Genomic DNA, 25,770 nt, shown 5'->3' on the forward strand with positions numbered 1-25,770 from the left:
CATCCTCTTGTCCTTGCAGACCCTGGAGACGATGGATACGGGAAAGCCCTTTCTGCAGGCGTTCTTCATTGACCTGGAGGGCTGCATTAAGACCTTCAGATATTTTGCAGGGTGGGCAGACAAAATCCAGGGCAGGACCATCCCCACAGGTGAGCCGAGGCGGAAGGGACCCCAGCCTCCTTTGGGGTCTCTTTGGGGCTCTCTCTCCTCCAGGTGGCCTGAGGTCTTTTCTTTCCCTAGCACACCCAGTGCCCATCCCTTCCCTTCCCGGGTGGCACAGTGCTGACCCTTCTTCTAAGGACCTTACTTGCTTTTGCAAGTGGAGCTCAAATCGCTTTGTGTAAGGGGCAAGCGTGGGGCTGGCACCCCGTGGGCTCCTCCCCTCCTTCTTGTCTTTCTTACTAACCTGAACTTGTGTTCTCCTCCCTTCTCCTCCACCCTGGGTCACCTCGCTCCCAGATGATAATGTCGTATGCTTTACCAGGCACGAGCCCATCGGGGTGTGCGGGGCCATCACCCCGGTAAGTACGGCAGCTTTTCTCGATGGAGTCTGTAGATTCCCCCACACTGCCCTGCGTCCTTGGGGACCAATTTCTGGTGTGTTTCCATCCATCGCCCCTGTATCGACTGAGCACACGCATGGTGGCTCGGAGCTGGGTGCTTCGGGGAGACGGGCAGTGCAGCGCCCTGAAGGGAAGATTGGAAAGGTGCTCTGCAGAGGAACAGGAGGATGTCACCCCTTCAGCAAACATTTTAGAAGGGGGCGGCGAGGGTAGTGTACCCACAACAGGGCGGGGGTACCATAGCATCTCCCAGAAGGCAGGTTAGGGAGCACCTGACCTGATCATTGTACACTCCTCTGCTACCCTTTAAACCCCACTCTTAGATAAGGAGAAGCACGTTTGTGCCCTCCTCTGCAGGCATGGTTGGGCCTGGGGCAGGGTGGAGAGGGTGGATCCAAGCCCCCAGGGCCTTTTCTTGTGCTCTGTCCCAGTGGAACTTCCCCCTGCTGATGCTGGCGTGGAAGCTGGCGCCCGCTCTGTGCTGCGGGAACACCGTGGTCCTGAAGCCAGCGGAGCAGACCCCCCTCACCGCCCTCTACCTCGGCTCTCTGATCAAAGAGGTAAGGTGTCCGCAAAGAAAATAGGATGTGTTCTTGGTAACAGTCCTGCCGCCAGACCAGGGTCACCGTCACAACCCCGAGAGCGGCCACCCGCTCACGATGTGGTGGGAAGGGAGTGGCCGTGCTTGGCTTAGTGGCCGAGCGCTCTTCCTTCTGCTTTGAGCTGGAAGAAACCCCATGCCGCCCACTGATCCCAGTGAGAGCACCCCACGCTTATTAGGGGCTCAAACCTATGGTTTAGGACACAATGTTTTGCTAAAGAAGATACCGTAGGATCACCCCAGAGGGTGCTGCACTCCACATCTGGGGTTTCTTGGGCTTTGCAGCTGGGATGTCTGCATCGGTGACCCAGAAGTAGCAGGGGCGGGCTGCCGGGAGCCTCCCAGCTGTGGCTCCGCGGGGCAGGCAGCCGCAACTCAGGGGCACTGCCTCCCGGACACACCGGGCAACATAGTTTAGTCATTCCCTCATCGGCTTGCATGTGGCCAAGACGAGAAGAAGAATCAGGAAGGAAAGAGGGGCGGACAGGAGGGGAGGCCGCTCATTTCACCTCTCAGCTGGGCAGTTCAACGGGGCACCCGCCTGTTCTACGAGACCAATGCAGGGACCCAGATAACAAGCCCGATCTTCACCCTATGGCTGGGATGCAGGACACCATCATCACACGAGTGACAGATGTAGGGATTCTAGGGTCACACCTTAAAAATTAGTGCCCAGGAAAGGTGAGATCCAAGCACCACATGCCCCGACCTTGACTCTAAAATCAGGTGCTTGCCATGAGAGGCAGGACAGGGCGGGGCAGCGTCCTCCACCTGGTCCCCGGGAGGTGCTCCTGGGGAACAAGGCGGCCTTGGACGCATGAAATACGGGGTGTGCGTGTGGGCTAAACAGCAGCGGTGCCCTAGAAGCGCCAGCTCCTGGGAGCCAGGCTGAGCAGCCGAGGGCTTTTATCTACTTGCAGCATTCATGGAGGGATTGAAAAGTCACAGGTGCAGGAGCCTGCGGGTGTGACCAAGGTGCCTCTCACTCCCTCAGCATACACACATATGCCCACACATCCTAACACACTAACACACACTACATGTGAATACATGTACGCATTACACATCCACATATACATGCTCACACATGTCAACACACACTGGTACACACATGTACATGCATGCTCTTATATGTACTTACACACATACATACCTACACATACTCACACACATATACATTCACACATCCACATATGTGCATGCATACACATGCTCACACACTAACATACATACACATGCTTTTGCACAGTTGCACTCACGTGCACATACATGTGCCTGCTGTCACATATGACACACACATTCCCATGCATACACATGCTCATACAATAACAGACTCACACACATACATACATACATGCATATACACACAGGCAATACACACACATAATCTTACACACAAGTACACTTGCTCACATTCACACACTAACACCTCGCTTACACACATACATACACATTCATACAATAAGAGACTTGCACACATACATATACACACAGACACGTATGTATATGTATGCTCACATATACACACATAACCACACACACAAATACACTTGCTCACATTCACACATTAACACCTCACAGACATGCATACACATGCTCATACAGTAACAGACTCACACATAAATACACGGACACACATGCAATACACACTCACATACATACACATAATCACAAACACATGCTCACACATTCACACCTCACTCACACACATGCTCACACATTCACACCTCACTCACACACATGCATATATATGCACTCACACACTTGCACAAGCATGCACACACTCACAGGAGGGCCGCTGCCACCTTGTGGCATCCCTGTGCGTTGCCCGCGGCCCCAGCATGGGGGGCCCTTTCTGGCATCCCTGGGGCTGGCAGCGGGGGCTGAGGAGCCAATCAGCTCTCGGGGTCCAGGTCCTGGAGGGCGGGCCCAGCTTCTCTGTGGTGATGCTGCTCCATCTGGAGACCTGACGTAGCTGTGACCCTCCGGCCTGGGGCGCTGCTCCGCGGCTGTCGCTGCTCTGGCCCCTTCCTCTGACATCATCTGGGTTTTTTCCAGGTCGGGTTCCCCCCGGGTGTGGTGAACATCGTTCCAGGGTTTGGACCAACGGTGGGGGCCGCAATTTCTTCTCACCCTCAAATCAATAAGATCGCCTTCACCGGCTCCACAGAGGTAACCCTCCTCCCGAGCTGCGGGACCCACACCTGTAACACTTCCTTGAGAACCCCAAACATGATGTGTTTTCTCTCTTCCAAATTTTACCATGTTTTAGTGTGTAACAGCCAGTAAAAAGCCACTGGCCTGGTTTCCAAATGAAATATCTAATATAATTCAGAAACCTTAGAAGACTGAGAGATAAGATAAAATTAAAATCTAAAACATCCATGTGGTAAACAGTATAATTAAAGCTAAGAGATGAGAAATAGGGGTGAAGTTATATGTGGAGTTCTCCGAGGATTTATAGCCTTCGTATGTGACGTGTTCCTGCAAATCAATGGAAAAAGAAGGAAAAAGAGAAAGAGGAGGGAAGCAAGGAGGGAAGGAGGGAGGGAGGAACAAAGGAAGGAAGGAAGGAAGGAAGGAAGGAAGGAAGGAAGGAAGGAAGGAAGGAAGGAAGGAAGGGAAGGAAGGGAAGGAAGGAAAAATGGGCAACTTGGGGAGCGGAAATACTGAATGGCTAATGAACTTAACATTATTACCAGCAATCAGAGAAATGCAAATTCAAATGAAAATCAGTCCCTCCTTTTGTCTGTCAATTTGGTAAAAATTGAAGTGGCCTTGGAGAGTATGGGCTCTCATCTACCCTGTTCCTAAGGTAGAGGGTGAGATTCAGTACTATCTATCGAAAATTTCAAGAGAGAAAAAGTATGGTTGAGAAACTCCATTTTAAACAAACTACTGCAGGCAGTGATGTATTCTCAGGAGCGTGCAAGGACATATTTTCAAACGTGCCATATCTGTTCTTGAAATGTCTTACAATCCTAATAGTAAGGAGGGCTGGTCCCTGATCTGTGGTGAGCTACAAAAAGGCAAACCTTTCAGGCTGTGACTACAGTGTGACCCCATAAGGGAGACGTGCGTGTGTGTGCATGTGTGAATGCTTGACTATGTATGTGAGAGAGTGTGCGTGCACGAGTGCATGTGTGAGTATGTGCGTGTGTACATGTGTGTGCATTGTGTGAGTGTGTATGTGTGTGTGCATGAGTGCATACATGTGTGTGTGTGTAGAAATTGCCTGTAAGCATTCCCAAGACATTGCTATGGCACCTCCAGGCTGGGTCCTGGGGTACTGGGTGAGAAGAAACAAAGACATCCTACTTCAGTTTACATGTGTCTGTGTATAGAATTATTTTTAATGAGACTGTTCTGTACTTACAAACGAGATGAATAAATGTCCCCCGTGCAATAACTATCCCTGTCCCCATCCTAGTTTAATCCAACCAGAAGCCTGAACACCCTTCCTGGTGCCCAGAAAGGGTGCTGCTGCCCCTCCCCAGAGACAGCCAGGGTGAGCATCGCTAGGAATTGGAGTCAGAATTAAATTAGACCCTGCCTAGTGCTTCCATGTGTCGGGCACAGCAGCAGAATGGCTGATGGTGCTTAGCAGGCGGGGCTGAGTGCCCAGTCCACGCCTGCTCTGCACTGGCAATGGCGACCTCCAGGGTGCCCAAGTCTTCCTTATCTTTTCCTCTAGCACAAAAGTAGTGCAGTCTCTCCACGCTTCTCTGAGGCGTCCTGAGCCTGGTGGGTGAGCACAGGTCCCTCCTCCGTCTGCGGCCACCGTCTAACAAGTGTCCTTCGTGTCTTTAGAGACATCTCCCTAAAGAGGCATTTTTCTGCCCAGGTCACCTCGTCGCCTTCAGCTCTGAGGGTGAGAGGGAGCCCGGAACAGGCCGGGCTTGCTGCTGTTCTCTCTCTGGGACAAATATTGCCACTGTGGCAAAATTCCAGACCTCACCCATGAGCCTGCAGATTTTTATTTTATTTTTTGCAGTGCTGGGGCGGGGCCATGTGTCTGCTAGACACGCCTTCTACCACCAAGCTGTGCCCCAGCCCAAGCTGCTGATTTGTTGTTGTTGTTTTCTTGTTTTTTGTTTTTAATACTAGGGATGTGTGCCTCTGAGCTACACATACAACCCTATTTTATTTTTTTATTTAGAAACAGAGTCTCACTAAGTTGCTGAGGCTGCCTTCGAACCTGCAATCTTCCTGTCTCGGCCTTTCAAGTGCTGGGATTACAGGCATGCACCACCATGCTCTCGGCCCCAGTTTAATGATTTTTAAAATGAGCCTCTAAAGCTAGGCGTGGTGGCGTAGGCTTAGAATCCCAGTACTTGGGAGGCTGAAACAGGAGGATCGCAGGTTTGTGGCCAGCCTCAGATACTTAGTGAGGCCCTCCGCAACTTAGACCCTGTTCCAAAATAAAAAATAAAAAATAGGTCTGAGGGTATAGTTTTGAAGTATAATGCCCCTGGGTTCTATCCTTAGTACCTAAAAACAAAACAAGAGTCACCAGCTCAGCATGACAGAGAGCGGCACCTACTTGCCTGCTGTCTGGCTCTGGACCTCAGCGTCTGACCAGCCCTAAAGTGGTTGGCGCCTGGCTTTACTTGGTGCCCAAGATAAGTGACCAAGGTGTGCCAGGCAACCGTCAGCACCAAGGGTGCAGTGGACAGTGGAGAACCCCTTCGGGCGCCTGAGGGAGGTGGACCATTGCTGTTTGCAGCCTGGCAGATGACTCTCCATTTCTCTCCCCACCACCCACAGTTTCAGAGGACCGGCTCCTCTTCATCTTGGAGGCGAGCCCCCCGCCACTTCCCTAGCTCGTGAAGGTTGCCCCCACAGAGACACCCCCCCCCTAGGCTGTGGGTATTTCAGTTGCTGCTAGGAGGTGGAGCTGGAGATTCTCGCCTCCAGACCTCAAGCCTTTAGCAGATGAGTGGGACCAACCCTGGGAGCTCTGAGGTGCGGGCTCCAGGGCAGGCGAGCAGCTATCTGCGCTAGACAGATACTTGCACCTGCGCATGAGCTGTTGGGCCTTCCAGAAGCTTCCACCCCTCTTGCAAGTGGAGCAGCTCAAACCAGGGACTCCAGGTGGTGCAGGTCTGGTGTGCAGGGAGGTGCTGGCGGAGACCACGGGCAGGAGCCGGGGAGGCAGGTGGCCTGCGGGGCTGGTCAAGACGTCTACTGCTGTGGGCATCTGGGTTACGTCTGGCCACGTCCAAGGTTGAGTCTGCCTTTGTTCTTAATCCTGAAGGTTGGGAAGCTGGTTAAAGAAGCCGCCTCCCGGAGCAATCTCAAGAGGGTGACGCTGGAGCTGGGGGGCAAAAACCCCTGTATCGTGTGTGCAGATGCCGACCGTGAGTCTCTGCCCCTTCTGGGCTTGGCTTGGATTTAGAGGGCCCGTAAATCCCTCCCCACCTCCTGGCCAGAACTCAGGACCAATAGACAGAGAGATGTACCCACCAGGTGGGAAGGTTTCCACCTCGGTCGGCCTGCCTGCTGTCCCCCATGAGCAGGAACTGGGAGGTCCAAACACCACCTTCATTGCATTGGGAAAGAATGTGGATAGGTGTTGTGGCGTACACCCACCATCCCAGTATTTGGGAGACAGAGACAGGAGGATTACAGATTTGAGGCCAGCCTTAGCAACTTAGCAAGGCCCTCAACAATTTAACAAGACCCTATCTCAAAATAAAATAATAAAAAGAACTGGGCAGGTATCTCAGAGTAGAATGCCCCTGGGTTCAATCCCTGGTACCACAAATAAAATATATGCTATTCTTGGCCGCTGTCCAAAAGGATGGACAGGACCACTGGGCGTTCGTGCACCTGCTCACAGGGCCAGCTATCAAAAGGGGTGACTTAGCCGGGCGTGGGCATATTATCCCAGTATTTGGGAGGCTGAGACAGGAGGATCTGAGTTCTCGGCTAGCGTCAGCTACTTAGTGAGAGGCCCTCGCAATGCAGTGAGAGCCTGTTTCAAAATAAGCAATAAAAAATGGGGCTGGGGTGTAGCTCGGAGGTAATATGCCCCTGGGTTCCATCCCCAGTACCACAAAAAAAAGGGGTGACTTTCCCAAGGACCACTTTCCCCACCTGTCCATGGCAGCCGGAATCTCTGTAACAAGGAACAAAGCCTCCTGGTCCAGGGTCAGGGCTGGAATTACAAATATCCCTGGGGGAGGGGTGACCCTGGCACAATTTTTGGCTGAGGTGTATATGACCGATAGCCCTTCCCTGAAGTGGGTTTTACATGGGAGAGAAGCAGGGTTAGGAAGAAGCCCAGAGAAGGCTGTGAGTGAGGATGGGCACCTGTTTCTTGCCTGGGTTGGTTCTCCCTGGTGGATCAGCATTAGTGTTTCTGCCCTGGTGATGTTCTGGTGTTGCCCCGCTGTGACCCACATTGGTGTCCCAGACTCCCATCCCAAAATTGCTGGGGCTCCTGTTTTGCATTCTTAGGCCTCAGCAAAAATAAAAAGGGCTGGGGTCTGGGCAGAGGGGTACATGCCTGTAATTCCAGTACTTGGGAGGCTGAGACTGGAGGATTACAGGTTCAAAGCCAGCCTCAGCAACTTAGTGAGGTCCCTCAGCAACCTAATGAGACCCTGTTTCAGAATTTAAAAAAATAATAGCTGGATGCGGTGGCACATGCCTGTAATCCTAGTACTTGGGAGGCTGAAATAGGAGGATCACAGGTTCAAGGCCGGCCTCAGCAACTTAGCAAGACCCTGTTTAAAAATAAATAAATAAGGCTGGGAGTTTACCTCTGAGGTAGAATGCCCCTGGGTTCAGTACTCAGTACCAAAAAGTAAAAATAAAAAGGGCTGGGGGTATAGTACAGCTCAGAGGTGAAAGGCCCCAGGATTTCATCCCCAGTACCAATAAATAATAAATAAACAATAAATAAATCACCCAGGGAACACCCTGCTTGGGAGCTGGTTTTATAAAACAACATGAGGCCATGTCCTCTTCCTCCGCTGGGCAGCGCCCCTCCACAAAATTAAATCCTGACGTGACACGGGGTGACATGCCACCATGCCTGCCACGGCAGCCATCAGTCCTGGCTCTGGTCAGGGTGCAGGAAATGACTTAGTTGTGGGGTGGGGGGTGCTATACAGTTGGCACCCAGCCAGCTGCAGGGTGGGGTGAGCGAGGGCCCAAAGCTTTATGACACTCTGCCCTGCTGCCACCACAGGTTACAGGCAACCCTGCGGGTTGGCAGTGGCTCCTTGTCAGAGCCAAGGCTGAGCCCCTCCCAGCCTCCCAGTGGACTCGGGATGGATCGCCTTCCGGTGCCAGGGCCACAGCTGCCGGGGGCCCTCGCCTCCGTCCTGTGTAGAAGAAAGCAGCCTTTCCTAAGCAATAGTGTATGGGGATGCCGAGAAACCAAGCTGAAGTCCCTCCAGGAACATAAATGATGCCCAACTCTCATCCAATAAGCACCACCCCAGAGATTAATTAAGCAGCCTTCCGGAGAGGCTTCAGAAGCTGGTTTCAATTCAGCCTGGACTTGCCAATCCACACTCAGCCAATCCACACCCAGCCAATCCACACCCAGTCAATCCACATTCAGCCAATCCACACCCAGCCAATCCACACCCAGCCAATCCACACCCAGCCAATCCACATTCAGCCAATCCACACCCAGCCAATCCACACCCAGCCAATCCACATTCAGCCAATCCACACCCAGCCAATCCACACCCAGCCAATCCACATTCAGCCAATCCACACCCAGCCAATCCACACCCAGCCATTCCACACCCAACCAATCCACACCCAGCCAATCCACCTCCAGCCCCGAGGCAAAGCTGCTGCTGTCCTTCACCTTCTGAGTCGGGGATGCTGTGGGTTCCTTGCTGAGACCCTTCCAAACTCGGTGCACAGGAGTGGGGCTCCTTACAAGCTCCCACCAATCCGCCTGCAGCGATGCTCCTGACACTTCACCATTCTCCCCACAGAACATTCTAATGTTCGTCCTCCAGAACAGGGGTGAGAGGATCCTGTGGACAGAGAAATGGGAAGTGCCAGAACTCTCTGTGCTCAGCAGCATATCAGAGGTGGGGCACAGTGGCCATGCCTGAAAGCCCAGTGCTTGAGAGGCTGAGACAGAAGGATCGCAGGACGGAGACCAGCCTCAACAACTTAGCGAGACCCTGTTTCAAAACAGAAACTCCAAAGAGCTGCGGGTATAGCTCAGAGACAGAATGCCTCTAGGGGTTCCATCCCCAGTACCCACCCACCCCAAACACAATTGAAATTAGAAAACAAAAGGTGGCCCACGCTTGTCATCCCAGCATTTGGGAGGATGAGACCAGAGGATCGTGGTTCAAGGACAGCCTCAGCTACTTAGTGAGGCCCTTTGCAACTCAGTGAGACTCGGTTTCAAAATAAAAAGTAGGGCAGTGGGTGTAGCTCAGAGGTCAAATGCCCCTGGGTTCCATCCCCACACCCGCAAAATAAAAAAAAAAAGAAAAGAAAAGAAAACAAAGGTACTGAGAGGGCATATAGTTGGGGACCTACCTAACCCCAAACTTGCTGGACCCCAAATCCTTCTCTTCCCACCCTTTCTCTCTCTCTCTCCGGAAAATGCTGAGAACCTAATTACTGGTGGAAAGGCAGCCATCCCGGGCGCTTCCTTGTTTGGACAAGTAGAGCTGCAGCTGTGGCCGGCTCTACGTCCTCATCGCTCGCCCTCCCCCCGCAGTGGACTTGGCCGTGGAGTGCGCGCACCAGGCAGTCTTCTTCAACCAGGGCCAGTGCTGCACGGCCGCCTCCCGGGTGTTCGTGGAGGAGCAGGTCTACGCCGAGTTTGTCAAGAGGAGCGTGGAGTACGCCAAGAAGCGGCCCGTGGGAGACCCCTTCGATGCCAAAACCGAGCAGGGGCCCCAGGTAACACACCCGATGCTCCGGGCTCCTCCAGGGCCCTAACTAGGCAGACATGTGGCCTCGTGCAGAGCTCCCCTCTAAGGAGGGAACCCCGACTTGGGCTGCGGGTCCAGGCTGTTATTTAGAAACCGACTGGCGGTAGGATCCCATTGGGTTTCAGCAAGATTAGGAATCCCGTTTGGGCACGCAGAAGCTCAGGTCTGGGGAGGGACGAGGGGGTCCCAGGGCCCAAGTCGTCTGCCTGTACCCTCCAGCCCACCCCGCCCCAGTGAGCTACCCGCCTTCTGCACCCTGGGAGAGCTTCAGGCTGAGCGTGGTCCCCGGGCAGAAGAGGGGCTGGACCCCCACACACAGTGCAGCCAGAGTAGCCTCAACCGGCTACCCTGTCCACGAAGTCCACATGTGTTATAACAGCACAAGACAACCATCTGTTGGAGTGGGGGGTGTGGCTCAGTGGTAGAGCGCTCGCCTGGCATGCACAAGGCCCTGGGTTCAATCCCCAGCCCCTGCAAAAAGAAAAAGAAGAAGAGCATCAGAAATTATAGAGTTCCAGGTGGAGAAGGCTCTGGGAAACAGGACGTATTCAGGGCAGAATGTGTCTCTGGGGGCCGGACTGAAAGACACTGCAGCCATGAGGTTTAATAACCCTTTAACAGGGCACAGCCTGTATCACAGTCTTTCTGGGGATGAAATGAGACAGATGGATAGATGTTTAAAAGAGGCCAGGCTGACCATCTCCTGTGTGACTGAGCTCGGCGGCAGCCCATGGCTTTTAGCCAAATCCCTGCCCGGGTCCTCAAGTTTCAGGTCGGGGGTGGGGGGTTCAGGGCTCCTTGGCTGGCTCCCATCCCTGAAGCTCACTGCCTGCCCACCGAAGGCATGGGCACCATGTGTTTGCACCAAAAGCCACGGACCCCAGCTCGAAATTGTCTCTGTGGCTTCCTCAAAGTCTTAAATTTCTTCTACCCCTTGGTTTTCCCATCTGGGAAATGGGAGCAATAGATGAATATTATGGGAATTCCTGGCACCTAGGAATTTCTTGATCAAAGGTGAATTTTGACTTTATTTTTATTTTTTGATACTAGAGAGTGAAACCAGAGGCATTCTGCCTCCAGGCCACAGCCCCAGCCTATTATTTATTTATTTATTATTTTAATATTTTATCTTTATATTTTGCTGTACGGGGGATGGAACCCAGGGGCATTCTACCCCCCAGCCCTATTTTTTTATTCTTCATTTTGAAACAGAGGCTCGTTGAGTCGCAGAGGGCCTCACTAAGTAGCTGAAGCTGTCTGCAAACCACGGTCCTCCTGTCTCAGCCTCCCCTAAGTTACAGAGGCTGCTGTGAACCTGAGATTTTCCTGTCTCAGACTTCTAATTATAGGCCTGTGCCACCACAGCTGGCTGATTTTTAAATTTTTATAGAAGAGGAGCATTAAGCGTCAGACTGCTGGTCTTGGGGGCGTGAATTCCGGTGTGTGCCTTCAGGCCGCACTGATCAGTCTTGTTTCATCCTGTGGAAACCGTCTGGCTTGGAGGAGGGGTGCTTTTCAGGCCTCCGTGCCCACCCTCCCCCTCCCCCTCCCCCGGCTGGTGGAGAGGCAGCATCTCAGGGCCAGTATCCCTGTCCCCGGCCTCAGACACGCCCTTGGCGGCCAGGGACACAGGATTGGCTTGCTCTTGGTTGGACTTCAGGTATCAGTGCAAATACAACCAGAGTCATGACATCCAACCCTTTGTGATTTTTAGAGCGAATCCAGAATGGGCAGGAAATATATGTGCTAAACCCCTGCCCTAAAGCCCCCCCCCCTTTTTTTAAACTGTCATTATAAGTTTCTGTCCAGGGCTCCAATCCTGACCCGAGAAGCCAGACCCTCAGAGCTCTTCCCAGAGCCCAGATCCAACAGGAAGGGTGTCGATTTCACTTGGGCTTTCCTGCTGCTGTTCAGCGCCCTTTTAAAAGCTCACTTAAGTGGTCTAACCTCAGCATATTATTTTAGGATGCTGTCAGGGCGGGGGCGGGGGCGGGGGCGGAGGAGTGTCTCCCAAAGTGCTTTTTCCATTCATCCGCAGTAATAAGATTTTGCTCCGAGAGGACTTACAGCTGTCTAAATAGTCCTGTCTGCCTCGCGCCTGTAAAAGCGCTCGCTGCCCTCGATGGCTGTGCACGGCCGGAGGGCCACTTCCTGCGTCTCTCCAAATCATTCAGGTTTATTTGGCAACCGAGCAGCCAGGCGGGTCCACATTATGCCGGCCACCTGGCCCGGCAGGATCCGGAGGTGTCCTCCCCGGTAGAGAGCAAGCCAAGCGGGGCCGCGGGCCAGTCTCATGGGGGCCATATTTCTGTGTTTCTGGTGCAGTGCCCTGCCTTAATCTCTCTTCCTGGCAGGCCCTTCTTCCTGTACTGAGACACCAGCTGATGCTTCATGGAAGTTATTAGATTTAAACAATGTGTCGGTCCAGACTCACCAGGGAGGGTGGAGCTCAGATGTGCCGGGAGGTCTTTTTAAGGGAAACCCAGCCGGGACAGATGGAGTCCTCTGGGTGGAACGTGGTCAGTGGCCAGGGAGGACCTGCGGCTTGATGAGGCGCCGTCCGCGAGCCCTGGTGGCCCCCGGGAGGAGGGAAGCTCAGAAACACCTGGAACCTTTAAGCCAAGATTTGATTCATGCAGAGAAAAGTTGAGTTATTCCTGGATCCATTGCAGTGTAGTATTTTCGTTGTTTTCCTGAATGGGACTCCGTACAGATGGGTAAGCCCTGCGTGTGTGTAAAGATTCGTGGTGAAACCGCTTCCTCCGTCCTTCCTGCCCGCCCTGTTAACACACCTTCCCCGCTGGGGGTAGCCCATGTTCTTAATTCTGGTGTATCCCTCTAGAATCCCTTTCTGTGTATCCCAGCCGGTCTCGGTATGTCTTTAGACTTTTCCCCTTATTTTATGCAAGAGACGCCAGCCCTACTGTTTCTCACCTGGTTTGTTGCTTCTTAGCAAGAAACTTGAAGCGCTCTCTGGATCTGTCAGCGGGCACACTCTTTGCTCTTTTTCACACGCACATAGCATCCTGCTTGTAAGAAGCCACCAGGATTTAAATAACCCAAGACCGTGTGGGTGCGTGCAGTCTCACAGCGCACGGAGTCTGATTTCTCACTTCCCACGGGACAGCTCCCAAGGTGGTGTTAGTGAGAGCACGCGCGGTGTCTCCAAGCAGAGCGGACCCCATCCCACCGTGCATGCGAGGTACACTCCTCCCAGCGTTCTGTGCGCTTGTCCGCGCGGCACTAGCAGCAGAATATGGGTTCTCAGTTCTCTGAGAGTTAAAGAACGGTTATCGTTCAGTGTTCACACAGTAAGGCAGAGCACTCTGTCATCCGATTAAAGGCCACTGCTGCTCGCTTTTCTAGCAGATGCACGTTTGCTTTGCATCGTTTTATTTTCTCGCGTTGCCGGCTGCTTTTCCTTTTGTGTCTATACTCTAGAGATTAATTCTCGGTAGGACTTGTCAGTAGTTTCCCCCACTTTATTCTTTGCCCTCTGATTTTGCGTATGATAATTTGCTTTGTTTTCCTTCTCTCCTCTCTGTCCCTCCCCTCCTCTTACAGGATTTGGGTCTGGAATGTCCCCAAGGGCTCCTGTGTTGAAGGCATAGTCCAGAGGCAGCAGAGTTCAGAGGCGGGGCACAGCTGGAGGAGGTGGCCACTGGGGGCCGGCCTTGGACCAGCTATGACCCCGGTCCCCTCCCCCTGTGCTCTCTGCCTCTGGCTGCCCTGATGTGACGGTGGCATCTCTCTGACACCTGTCCTGCCTCTGTGGTTTCTGCCTTGGAGTTAGCCAACTATGGACCGAACCTCTAACCTCATGAACCCAAATAAGCCTTCCTGGCTTTAAGTCGTTCTTGTCAGGCATTTTGATCACAGCAATGGAAAACATGACTAAAACATTTTTCTCTCTCCTCTCTTTCCATACTTATTGTATCAATATTTTCTTTCTGGCTGCTCCATTTCTTTCTTTTTTGTGTGATACTGGGGATGGAACCCAGGGGCATTCTACCTCTGAGCAACACCCCCAACCCTAGTTTTTTATTCTTTGTTTTTGAAACAGGGCCTCACTGAGTCGCAAGGGGCCTCACTAAGTAGCTGAGGCTGTCCGTGAACCACGGTCCTCCTGACTCAGCCTCCCACATGCTGGGATGACAAGTGTGCGCCACCACGCCCGGCCTTTGGCTGCTCCATTTCAAGACATAGCAAGGCCATCAACACTCCAAGTTTGCAAGGGCGATCTTGCACACGAGAAGATTTTAAAGCTTACGGCTTTATTTCTTGTGATTCCGTCTTCGACCTAGTTGCAGTTTTACTGGCATAGGGTGTGAGGTGTGGATCAGACTCAGTATTTGAAAACTCGATCCATATTTTCTGAGTTGGTCAGTCAAGTGACACATGCAGTTTATATCCTGACTTATCAAGGAAGCCGACCTGCTCCCCAGAGACAGTCACCCAAATGCACTATTGGGTTGTTTTTATTGTTGTGTGTTGTGATGTTGGGGTTTTTTTTTTTGCCTTTCTACTTTTTGGTTTGTGTGTGTGTGTATGTGTGTGTTTGCTTTTCTGTTTAGCATTATTGCAATGAAGCCAGCTCTTTTATCTAAAAGTCTAAGGTATAGGATACCTATTCACTCAGCCCAAGAGAAAGGGTGCTCTCAACAGGTCATGGTGAAAAGCAGGGAGCCCACGGATTTCAGAACGAAGGCCCTGGAGAGGCATACAGGGCACCCCTGGTGTCTGGTTGAGCACCATGTCCATGAGCTGGGTGTTACGCTGTGGTACAGGACCCACGCCGAGCCAGGAGACCCCTAGACAAGTGAGCAAAAGGCAGAGGCTTTCTGATGAGCTGGTTCTCACCGACCAAGGAGCAGCCCTTCTCCTTCTGACTTGAAGCTCACTCCGCTGCTCCCAGGGATTTGGAGTGGGGTGTCCAGCTTCCCTCCTCTCTTCTCCACACCATGAAAGAATTCCAGTTATAGTTCCCCAGATCCCTGGGACCAAACAAGCAGGGCATAGTGTTGCCAGGTAAAACACATGCCGTCCCATTTGTTTTGAATTTCAGATAAGCAGCAAAGACATTTTTGGTATAAGTATGTCCCAGACAATATTTGGGATACATTTATACACAAGAAACCGTAGGTTGTTTTTCTGAGATTCAAATGTACTTGGGCATCCTGTGTCTTAACTAGTTGAATCCAGCCACTCCAGCGGGATGCAGAGTTGGGAGAACAAAGAAAATGACCCCATCGGACCTTGTCTACCCTCAGACAGGCGTCAGAGGATGGAGAAGGGAAAGCATGAATAAACCCCAAACTTGGGGTGAGACAGCCCATCTCCTCTGCTCCAGGAAGGCCAGATTCATGCAGCAGAGGGTGCCTGTCACATGACACAGGGCTCGGCCAGAGGAGGATGACCAATGGTGAAGTCCTTGGAGAATTCAAGATGTCGGCCACCGCCCGAAGGAAGCGCGCCGCCGCAACTCCTCTCTGTGTTTCCAGATCGACCAAAAACAATTCGACAAAATCCTCGAGCTGATCGAGAGCGGGAAGAAGGAGGGAGCCAAGCTGGAATGTGGAGGCTCGGCCATGGAAGACAGGGGGCTCTTCATCAAACCCACCGTGTTCTCAGAAGTCACCGACAACATGCGGATTGCCAAAGAGGAGGTAGGTGTGCTGCGGCTCCAGGGGAGGCCAGAGGTCCTGGCGGGGCAAGCATCTCCCTTGCCCACGTGACCCTTCCCCGGCCCTCTGGGCTCCCAGAGGAGCCTCCTGTTCCTGTTCCTCTGCCCACCTCAGTGTCCACTCATCCCCCGGGGGCTGTGGAGAACGGCACTTTCTCTCCTGTCCTCGCACACAACCCTGAGTTAGTGACACTGCCCGGGCTGGAGAGCGGCCACCACCTATGGGTTTTACCTGGAACTGACCTGTGGATTCTGGGCTCGAAGCCACCTTGAGTCTCTGCAGACCCAACCTAAATGATAAGCAGTCCTTCAGGGAACGTGTCCCAGCTAGAATTCTCAGTGACTCTTCCATGAGGGCCTCCAGGGGCAGGAGGGGAATTAAGGAGACTCCAGCTGGGGTGTTAGACTGTGTCTGTTGTTCAGTCCTACTGTCAAGGAGATGGAGGCGGGCACCTGCACAGGATTGATAAGACCAGAGCCCCATCCCTAGGGGTTAGGAGGTGGCCCACGGGGCACAAGAAAGAATGGAAATAACCGGGGCTTCCTGGTGTGCTTTACAGGCTTTCTTCTTGAGTTTGAATGGGTTAGTGTCACTGTGCTGGTGGTTACGAAGCTCAGCTCTTTAACCATCTCCATAGAGAGGTCCTAGGCCAGGGGTGGTGGCACACACCTGTAATCCTACGACTTGGGAGGCGAGACAGGAGGATTGTAGGTTGGAAGGCAGCCTCAGCAACTTAGCAAGACTCCCAACAACCTAGGGAGACCCTTATTTCAAAGTTAAAATAATTAAAAATTGAAAGTACTGGGTGGGTTGTTCGGAGGTACATTGCCCATGGGTTCAATCTTCAGTACTGAGAGAGAGGGGGGAAGAAGGAAAAGAAGAAGGGGAAAGGGAAGGAGGAGGAAGAGGAGGAAGAGGAGAAAAAGAGAGAGAAGGAGGAGGGAGAGAAGAAGGAGGGGGGAGGGGGAGGAGGGGGGAGGAGGGGGGAGGAGGGAGAGATCCTGAGAAACCTGGGAAGGTCTTTGCAGAGACTAGGCATCTTCCTGCTGGGGTGGAATCATGCCCAACATTGAATCAACGACAAGCTTCTTTCAAAACGCCCCTTAGATGTGTACAAACTTTAGCCCTTCCTTTCCTCTGCAGGGCTGTGGGCTGTGCGAACCTAGTCCCACATCCTCCCTCGGGAACTGCTGTGGGAACCCGGTGGGGACCCTCACTGGCGGGAGAGCAGCACCGGGGGGCCGGGCGCGCTCCCGCGGCCCTGCCTGTGATACCTGTGGGATGACTTTCTGAAGAGTCACCCAGAGCTTTGTCCTCTGTGTTCCAACACGCATGGGTTACCCCAAGACTCTCAGGCTGGGGGTTCTCAGAAACCTGATGACAGGGAGGAATCCTAAACACAACATATTTGGAGGTTTTTTTAAAAATTTCTTCCACTTTGCTCCTTCCCTTCAGATTTTACCATTGAGCAGCCACAAAGGTGTCTGGCGGCCTTCCTCGTCGTACCATCCTCATCCTGCACGGGTGGGCTCTGGGTAGACAAAAAAAAAAACTAAAAATAAAATAAACCCAAGGGAATGCCTACTCGGAGCCCACATCCCAGCCAAAAGCACCCCTCGCTGCCTTTTTTGCAATCCATCACAGATTTTCGGGCCCGTGCAGCCAATCCTGAAGTTCAAAAACATTGAAGAGGTGATCGAAAGAGCAAATAGTACCGACTACGGACTCACCGCAGCCGTGTTCACGAAAAACCTGGACAAAGCCCTGAAGCTGGCTTCCGCCCTGGAGTCTGGAACCGTCTGGTGAGTGTGTGTGTGTGTGTGTGTGTGTGTGTGTGTGTGTGCGCGCGCGCGCGCGCAATTTTAAAGAATCTAGGGATAGAGGGAAGTTATTTTGCAAAAGGGTAGTGTTTTTCATGTTTACTCACAAGTTTGACCAGCTGTGCTGCGCTGCCCCGCTGGCCTTGACTCTGATGTTAAAGTCCGTGCCTGTTCATCTACATAGTCCGGATACTATCCCTGCCTCCCCAGGACCCTGCAGATAACATCCGACTCTCCCCATCTTAAACATGAGTGAGTTTGAGGCTCAGAGAGACTAAGTAACCAACTTAGAATCACACAGACCATGCAGCCAAACTTGGAAGCCAAGTCATCTCAAAGATATATATCCCTGTCACGCTTGCAATCCCAGCATTTGGGAGGCTGAAACAGGAGGATCGCAGTTCTCAGATAGTCTCAGCTACTTAGCGAGCCCTTTGCAACTCAGTGAGACCCTGTTTCAAAATAAAGAATAAGCCGGGCATGGTGGCGCACGCTTGTAATCGCTGCGCTTGGGAGGCAGAGACAGGAGGATTGCGCAGGTTAGAAGCCAGCCTTGCTGGTTTAAGAGACCCTGTTTCCAAATTTAAAAAAAAAATGTATATATATACATATATATATATATATATTAGGTCTGGGAGTGTAGCCCGGAGGTAGAAGGGTTTCCAGGAACCCCAGTACCACCAAAACATATAAAGAAAGAAAGAATTAAAAAATCAGGCTGGGGGTGTAGCTCAGAGGTAGAATGCCCGTGGGTTCCATCCTCAGTATGCAAAAAAAAAAAAGATATATATCCCTATATAATTTCTCTCTGCTTTGTCCTGGGCTTCCCACTCCATTTCCAACCCAGTGAAAAACTCTAGTCTTCAACATATCCCTATTCCCGCTTCCGGCGGGAAGAACGAGGAGGATGAAGTCAAGAGCCCGCTGCTTTTCCCGTATTAAGTCTGGCCCAAAGGCCGTGTGCCCGGCGGTGCCCGTCTCAAGTGCCCCGGAGCTGGAGCGGCCGCATCCAGGCGGCTCCTCCCGGGCCGATGCCAGCGTCTCCGCGTTCTCTTTCTAGGATCAACTGCTACAACGCACTCTACGCGCAGGCTCCGTTCGGAGGCTTTAAAATGTCTGGGAACGGCAGAGAGCTGTGAGTATTTGACGCTGCGCGCTTGCCAGGAGGCACGAGGTGTGCGGGGGGCCGCCCCGCCACCGCCCGAGGGCCCCTCTCCCTGCTTCCTCCGCCTGTCCCCTCCAGGCCCCTCGGCCCACCCAGCCTCTGTTTATCTGCCTGCACCACCACATTGGGGGTGCTAGGCAGACCCTGATCTGGGCTTTCAACAAGAGATGGACTGAGACCCAGATTGGGCTCTCTGAGCCTGGCAGGGGCCCCAGGGACCCACTCTAGTTCCTTCTGGATGCTTCTCTGACAGGCACGTGGCACTTCCTCTCGCTGGGCCTTCACGCCCCGTCAGTGTGTCCCGACCCACCCCACGCCCTCCAAGTCTCCTTTCCACCTGGCCTGTTGAGAGCATGGCCTCGGGCCGGGGAGACCACGGATGCTCCTCGCCTCCGGTCCAGGTCCAGAGCTGGCCGGGGCGCCCCTGGGGACAGCCGTGCTTTCCAGCTGGACGCCATTTCTCAGTGCCGCTCAGGGTTTTACTAGTCTTTGTGCACAAACGTCTCAGAGGCTCAGTGTTCCTAGGAAAGCATCTGCGACCGCGTCCTGGGGCTGCTCCTGGGACATTTTCGAGGGCTTGCATTCTTCCTTTCGTTTAAACAGCTTGTGTGGTTTATATACAAATGAGTTACCACACGGTAGTTTGTACATCTTCCATAGGATTGCTCGCAAACACTCCCTTGGCTTGACCTTGGAGGGGCCTTGATACAGGGCTCTGCTTCCAGAGTCCTAAAGACCTGGACCAAACAGGCTGGCTTCCATCTCTGAGCAATTGTTCGTTTCTCTCTCTCTCTCTCTCTCTCTCTCTCTCTCTCTCTCTCTCTCTCTCTCTCTCTCTCTCTGTGTGTGTGTGTGTGTGTTCTGTCTGTCTGTCTGTCTGTCTCTCTCTCTCTCATACTGGGTTTTTGTTTTGTTTTGTTTTTGGTGGTCCTGGGGTTCCTGGAAGCCCTTCTACCTCCGGGCTACACTCCCAGACCTATTTTATACTTTTTATTTGGAAACAGGGTCTCTTACGCCAGCGCGGCTGGCTTGGAGCCTGTACGATCCTCCTGTCTCTGCCTCCCAAGCGCGGGGATGACAAGTGTGCACCACCACGCCCGGCTCATACTGGGTATTGAACCAGGGGCGTTCTACCTTCAAGGAATACCCCTAGAATTTTTTATTTTTATTTTTAACAAGATCTCACTAGGTTGCCGAGGATCCCGCTAAGTTGCTGAGGCTGCCCTCAAACCTACGATCCTCCTGTCTCAGCCTCCCAAGTTCTGGATTTTATAGGCAGGCGCCTGGCTGAGCAGTTGCTCTTGACCCATCTGCAGGGACTCGGGGTTCCTGGCCGCCCTCAATCCTTTCCAGTCCATCCTGACTCATAAGAAATGCCCCAGAGCCTCCTCGCTTCTGAGTACACCCTCCTTTTTCCTATGACTGGTTCTCTTTCCAGGAACTTTACTAAATCCTTGGCTGTGAAGACCCCTGTGGCAGCCCGGTTCCTCCCCCAGTGGCCTGTCTCTCTGTGTGTTCTCATCTGCATCCTCTGAACCTCGGCTCCCTTCCCTCTTAGACCTGCCTGCCCGCCAGGCAGGGGGCACCCAGGTTCCCCCAGGGACCCTCCGACAGCACAGAGCTGGTGGCACCTGGCTTTTGCTGATCACAGACACCAGCAGGCTCTGTGGAGTCCCTGCATGTAAGCTCATGGCCTCCCAGGGCAGCACTGTGAGGTCACAACTGCTTTCAGATGAGGATGCCCGGGGAGCTGGCCGAGGGGCGGGCCGTGACGGCGTGCATCTGCTTTCCCGGGCCCCGCGGCACGGGCTGCGCAGGACAGGGGTCACCTCTGGAAGCCACTTGGGGCCATTCGTCTCTTCTCACCTGCTGCCTTGGCCAGGCAGGCGTTAGGACCCGGAGGCCCCGCCCACGCCGTCCTCCTCCCTGAAAGCAGACAGGGCAGAGAGTCCCCAAAGCAACTGGACTTAGATGACCAAGCTCCCAATCCCTGATGGCCCTGGCCCTCTCTGTCTTCCCTGGGCTCAGCCCCTTAGCGCCCCCTGGCCGCCCCAAGTGAGATGTGGTGAGGGACCGGGGCTGCCGCCAGGTTGTTCCACAGTCCGGAACTTTTTTCTTTTCTTTTCTTTTTTTTTCTTTTGACCCTTGGTGTCTGGTTTCCCAAGGCTTTTATAAAATATTTAAAAATTAATTATGAGAAGCCTAGAAACTGCCACGATAAACCACTTTCTATTTCTAATCGCTAATTGTCTCCAATTGATGCCCTCATGTTGCAAGAACTTCCCTTTTCTTGGGGCTGGAGCGCCGTCCGGTGGATTCCACGGTTTTCCCCAACACGGAGCTGGGCTGCTGGCGGCCGCCCACCCACGGCCCTCCGGATCGGGCTTGGGAGGGAACCTGCAACGTCTCTTCCCCTGGGGGCTTTTCTACTTGGTTCTTTGGTTTTTTAATAAAGCGAGACAGTAACCCCAGAAGTCCACACCGTAGGCCGTGCGGAAGGACAAAGCCAGCTTCTCCTGACCCACAGTGCCATTCGCTAGAGGACACCGGGGCTCATTCGTGCGAGCACTTGGCTAGCGTCTGTCCTGCATCTTTGATGACCCCGGGCCCCTCGTGTGTGTCAGTGAGCGACACAGGCGCGCTCCCTGTCCCTCTGACATTCTGGTGAGGTTCACGGGGAGCAAGTCTAGACACCTGGTGGCTCAATTGTCCAGGTGGACGAGACCAGCACGACCCCAGGTAGAAGACGCCACACTGTGTTGAAGAGAGTAACAAGGACTTCCAGTAGGAAAACACTGCAGAAATAGAAAGAATGAAAGGGCCATGGACTTTGTGTGTGTGTGTGTGTGTGTGTGTGTGTGTGTGTGTGTGTGTGTTGCTAGGGATTGGATCCAGAGAAGTTCTACCTCCAAGCTATACCCCCAGCCTATTTGTACTTTCTGAAACAAGTTCTTGCTCGGTTGTTAAGAGTCTTGCTAAATTACTAAGGCCGGCCTCCAGCCTGAGACCCTCCTATCTCAGCCTCCCTCCCAACTCCTGGGATGACAGGCATGCATCACTATGCTCAGCTTATGTGCTTATTCTTACAAAAGTGATTTTAAATCTGGATGTATTTGTTATGTGCTAATTCAGTAGGATTCCACTGGCTTGTTCCCTTTTCTTTACTAAGTTGGTAAATTCTTAACAATCTCTCGCATTTTTACAATGCGACGTGGTGCGCTTGCTTTTAAAGTTTACTGCGCGTGTTCTGTTTATAAAAAGGATTCTGTTCTGTTCCTGGTCTGTGGCCACATGAGATGGGCACAGACTACTTTTTGCTCTTAAGAATGGGTCTTGGCCGGGCGTGGTGGGCACGCTTGTCATCCCCGCGCTTGGGAGGCGGAAACAGGAGGATCGTGCAGGTCTGAAGGCAGCTGCGCTGGCTTTAAGAGACCCTGTTTCCAAATAAAAATATAAAATAGGTCTGGGAGTGTAGCCCTAAGTACCCCAGTACCACGAAAAAAATAAAAAATAAAATAAATAAAAAATTAATTAATAAATAAAAAATTATTAAAAATAAATAAAAAATAAATAATAAATTAAATAAAAATAATAAAAAATTAATTAAATAAAATAAAAAATAAAAAAAAGAATGGGTCTTGGCTCTTGCTAGTGCTGGCCTTCTATAATGGACTTTTCTGTTATTTCCAAGGTGTTCTGCTTTTACAAACCACACTTATGTTCTTCCTTGTGTATAAATATTTACACGCTTGTGGGAGTTAGTTTTCAGAATAAATTCCTAGAATCGACAAATGACAAACGGGCTCACCGCTGCCCTGGCTTCTATTTCCTTAACTGTGAGAGGTGGAACATCCTTTTCACGCCGACTGGAATTGGTGTTTCTCTTCTGCAGACTCACTCTGTCCTGCATTGACTTTTCCCTTTGGTCATTTGTGGGTTTCCTACTGGTTTGTAGGAGCTCTTTACATATTGGGGAAAACAGAACTCTTTCTCCTGAATGATGTTTTGGAGTTCCTCATCTGTTTTTGGAACCTTTTAAATAGAGTATCTGGTGTGTGAAAGTTGAATTTGGCCTTCTGTGTACTGCTCTCTATTTTATGCTATGTCTCAAAGTAGTACAAAAGAATTCACTCCTATCATGGATTCTTGAACTCTATGTTTTAGGAAACTGCCTGTATCTCTCTGATGATGCACTACTGATAAAATAACAGTATTCGTGTTTTACCTAGCGCACCATAGCTGCTCTCCATGAATTTTCTCTAATTGCTGTTGCTGCAAGGAGATGACACCAAGTTCTAAGGCAGTGGCTCTTCAACCTGAGCGTGACTCAGAACTGCCCGAGGCAGGGCGCAGGGTAGGCTTCCTAAAACACAGATTTCTGGGCTGTGCCCTTGGAATTTCTGATTCGGTGACTATATTAGTTTTCTATTCCTGCTACAACAATTTAGCACAACATTAGTGGTTCAAGCAACATCGGTGCACTATGTTACAGTCCTCTAAGAGGGAAATCCGGCCCCGGTGTCCGTGAGCCAAGACCCAGGTGACGGTGAGCAGGGCTCCATTTCTTAGAGGCGACGAGAACGTGCATCCTTGACCTCTCCTTCCAGCATCTCTGGCTGGTCTCGTCCCTGGGCTGCTGGTCCTTCCTCTGTATGCAAAGCCATCACTCTGGTTCCCTCTGCACCTGTGCCTGTAATCTCATTTCTCTCTTTGTCTGCCTTCTCTTCTACTCTGAAGGACACTTGGTCCCACTCCAAAGATCAAGGTGACCTTCCAATTTTAAAATCAACCAACTTGCCTCTTGAATTCAGCTCACAATGTGAATTCCCATTTGCCACGCAACTGGGCATACTCGTAGGTCCAGGGGAGCGAGCCGTGTATTCTACCTAGCACAGTCGGTCTGGGCGGGGTCTGAGGACTTGCCTTTCTAGCCATTTCAGTCGATGGCGCTACTGGGGACCACATTCTGAACACTACTGATCCAGGAATGAGATGGGATACTGTGCTGGGTCTTTCTAGCACAGAGCTTCCCGGGGCCAGCTCTCTACCCTTTTCCTAAGTAAGCACACATTTTTCTTTACTTAACATTAAATCAGGTGCTGTAGAGGGATTTTATTCTTCCAGAGTTGACCTTTGGTTCTGGGAAGGGGAGCTGCCCCCAGGATTGCCCATAATGCCTGGAAAGGGTCACCTGGCCCTGTAGGACTTAAAGAAATACACCAAGGACACTCACTACTCAGCGGTGGTGGCCACCCCGTGTCCAGTCTGTGCTAACTGACCTGCTAAGTCCCACCCTGCCCCACCGGGATGGCCTCCTGTCTCTTACGGCCGCTCCCCAGCAGGCCAATCTGAGGCCCCCGGCCACATCCTCGGTCGCTGAACCTCAGCCCTCTGTCTCTTCAAGAGGCACAAAGCTGTCATGGGCACCGCGTAACCCAGGGTCATTTCTGCTCCGCTGTTCTTCCTTGTAGAAGAGGCCCTCAGTTCTGTTTCTTGACTTTCTGAGCCAGAGAACCCCCTCTCCTTGCTTGTTCTTCCTCCTTGTTTTGTTTTGTTTTTTTTTTTATCCCCTCATTCCTCAAAGCCAAGCCCTTAGTCCTATTTCAAAAGCATCACACACTCAAAACTTGATATTTAAGCTGCCATCCTCCGTTACTTAGACTTACTAATGCCATCACAGTCCCACCTATTACCGTATGGAGGCGTTACATCTCCCCCTCCTGGAGAAACCCGAAGCCGCACACTGCCCAGCTGAGTAGCCAGGCCTTAGAACCGTTCCGCAGCACTGGGAATCGGCATGCTGGGCTTGAACTGTCTCTCTTCTCACCACACAGGGGTGAGTATGCGCTGACTGAATACACAGAAGTGAAGACGGTCACCATCAAACTCGAAGACAAGACTCCCTGAAGGAAAGGCGGGCTCCCCCTCAAACACGGGGCAGCAGAGCGTGGCAGTTCAAATTTGCCCAAGGGAAAAAAAAACACAAAAAAACCACCGCGGTACCGACCTTCCCGGAACACTTTCCTCTGGCCTCTCCACCTGCTGCAGGCGTGTACATTTTTATTTTCCTCTCACGCTCCTGTTTTATCAACCAAACTATGGATGCCGGTATGTTATGTGGGAAATGGCAGTCCTGCCCGGGACGGGAGCTGTTGACCATCTCTGGTTTTGCCTTTAGACCAGGTGTGGAAGATAGCAAAAATATTCAGGGCTCCGTGCACCGGAATGGTATTCGAGGTGTCCAGCAGTTGCTTCCAAATGCTTTGTTGAGTCTGTGGGAATTTGGAAGGAGTTTCTGGTACATCCTGTAAGCGGAGCCCTGCACCTATGATCACCCCCTGGGCTCCTGTGGGTGTTACAAGCCCCTCTTTATCCAGGTAGGGGGCAGACCATTTAGAACAGAAGGATTAGTACTGAGTTAAGAAGGAAAATAAATACATTTTGGAGATCCAATATGGGGGGGGGGGCGTTGGGGAAGCACATATCCCGGAAGGGAGCAGAGGTCTTGGGCACATACAGCTGTGGGTATCGGAGGACTGCGTGTTGACTTGACCAGGGGGTCCACCTTGAAACCAAGGCTGCCTTTGGACTCTCACCAAACCAGCATTACAAAGAGCTTACTCTAAAACCATGTGATGGTCTTCCTCCACCGGGGCATTCTTGGGGATGGGAGACATTGTTAGTATCGCCTTTCCTGCTAACAACCAGTGTTCTAGTACTACAACACCATAGCAAGTCCCAGGATCACTAAGTCCCCCTTTTGACAAACCAGAGCCATAATTCACTTTTACAGGTTATATATTTCTGTAATGGTTTATGGTAATGGTTTCAACAATGGTTTGCCATAAGCCTATGTACTTTTCCTTTCCTCTAGATCCACTATCCATTTTAAGGTTACTAAAATGTGCACAACTGGAAAGATGTTGGTTACCAGGCTGCTCCGTTTTTAAAGTCCTATTTGGGGGATCAGTTCTGATTAGTTAACAAATAATACCTGGGTTCTCTGTAAG

At 52.0% G+C, this 25,770-nt stretch overlaps 1 protein-coding gene across 2 annotated transcripts in view; it reads left to right on the top strand.

Annotated features, from left to right (window-relative positions):
* The window catches only part of ALDH1A3 (aldehyde dehydrogenase 1 family member A3), a gene marked incomplete at both ends in the record, with an annotated part of 37,059 nt that extends 12,392 nt beyond the window's left edge, over positions 1-24,667 (top strand). Inside the window, 10 exons of one of the 2 annotated variants that reach the window (XM_080692053.1) lie at positions 20-149; positions 460-521; positions 995-1,123; positions 3,223-3,336; positions 6,422-6,524; positions 9,875-10,059; positions 15,593-15,757; positions 17,420-17,577; positions 18,656-18,730; positions 24,595-24,667. In XM_080692053.1, the coding sequence (XP_080548179.1) occupies positions 20-149; positions 460-521; positions 995-1,123; positions 3,223-3,336; positions 6,422-6,524; positions 9,875-10,059; positions 15,593-15,757; positions 17,420-17,577; positions 18,656-18,730; positions 24,595-24,667 (1,194 nt within the window). The remainder of the gene's footprint in view (positions 1-19; positions 150-459; positions 522-994; positions 1,124-3,222; positions 3,337-6,421; positions 6,525-9,874; positions 10,060-15,592; positions 15,758-17,419; positions 17,578-18,655; positions 18,731-24,594) is intronic. The other variant, XM_080692054.1, reaches the window with a different exon arrangement.
* Between the last annotated feature and the right edge of the window lie 1,103 nt (positions 24,668-25,770).

Source organism: Muscardinus avellanarius (genome assembly GCF_963383645.1).
Source record: "Muscardinus avellanarius genome assembly, chromosome: 3".
In the NCBI taxonomy this organism is placed as follows: Eukaryota; Metazoa; Chordata; class Mammalia; order Rodentia; family Gliridae; genus Muscardinus; species Muscardinus avellanarius.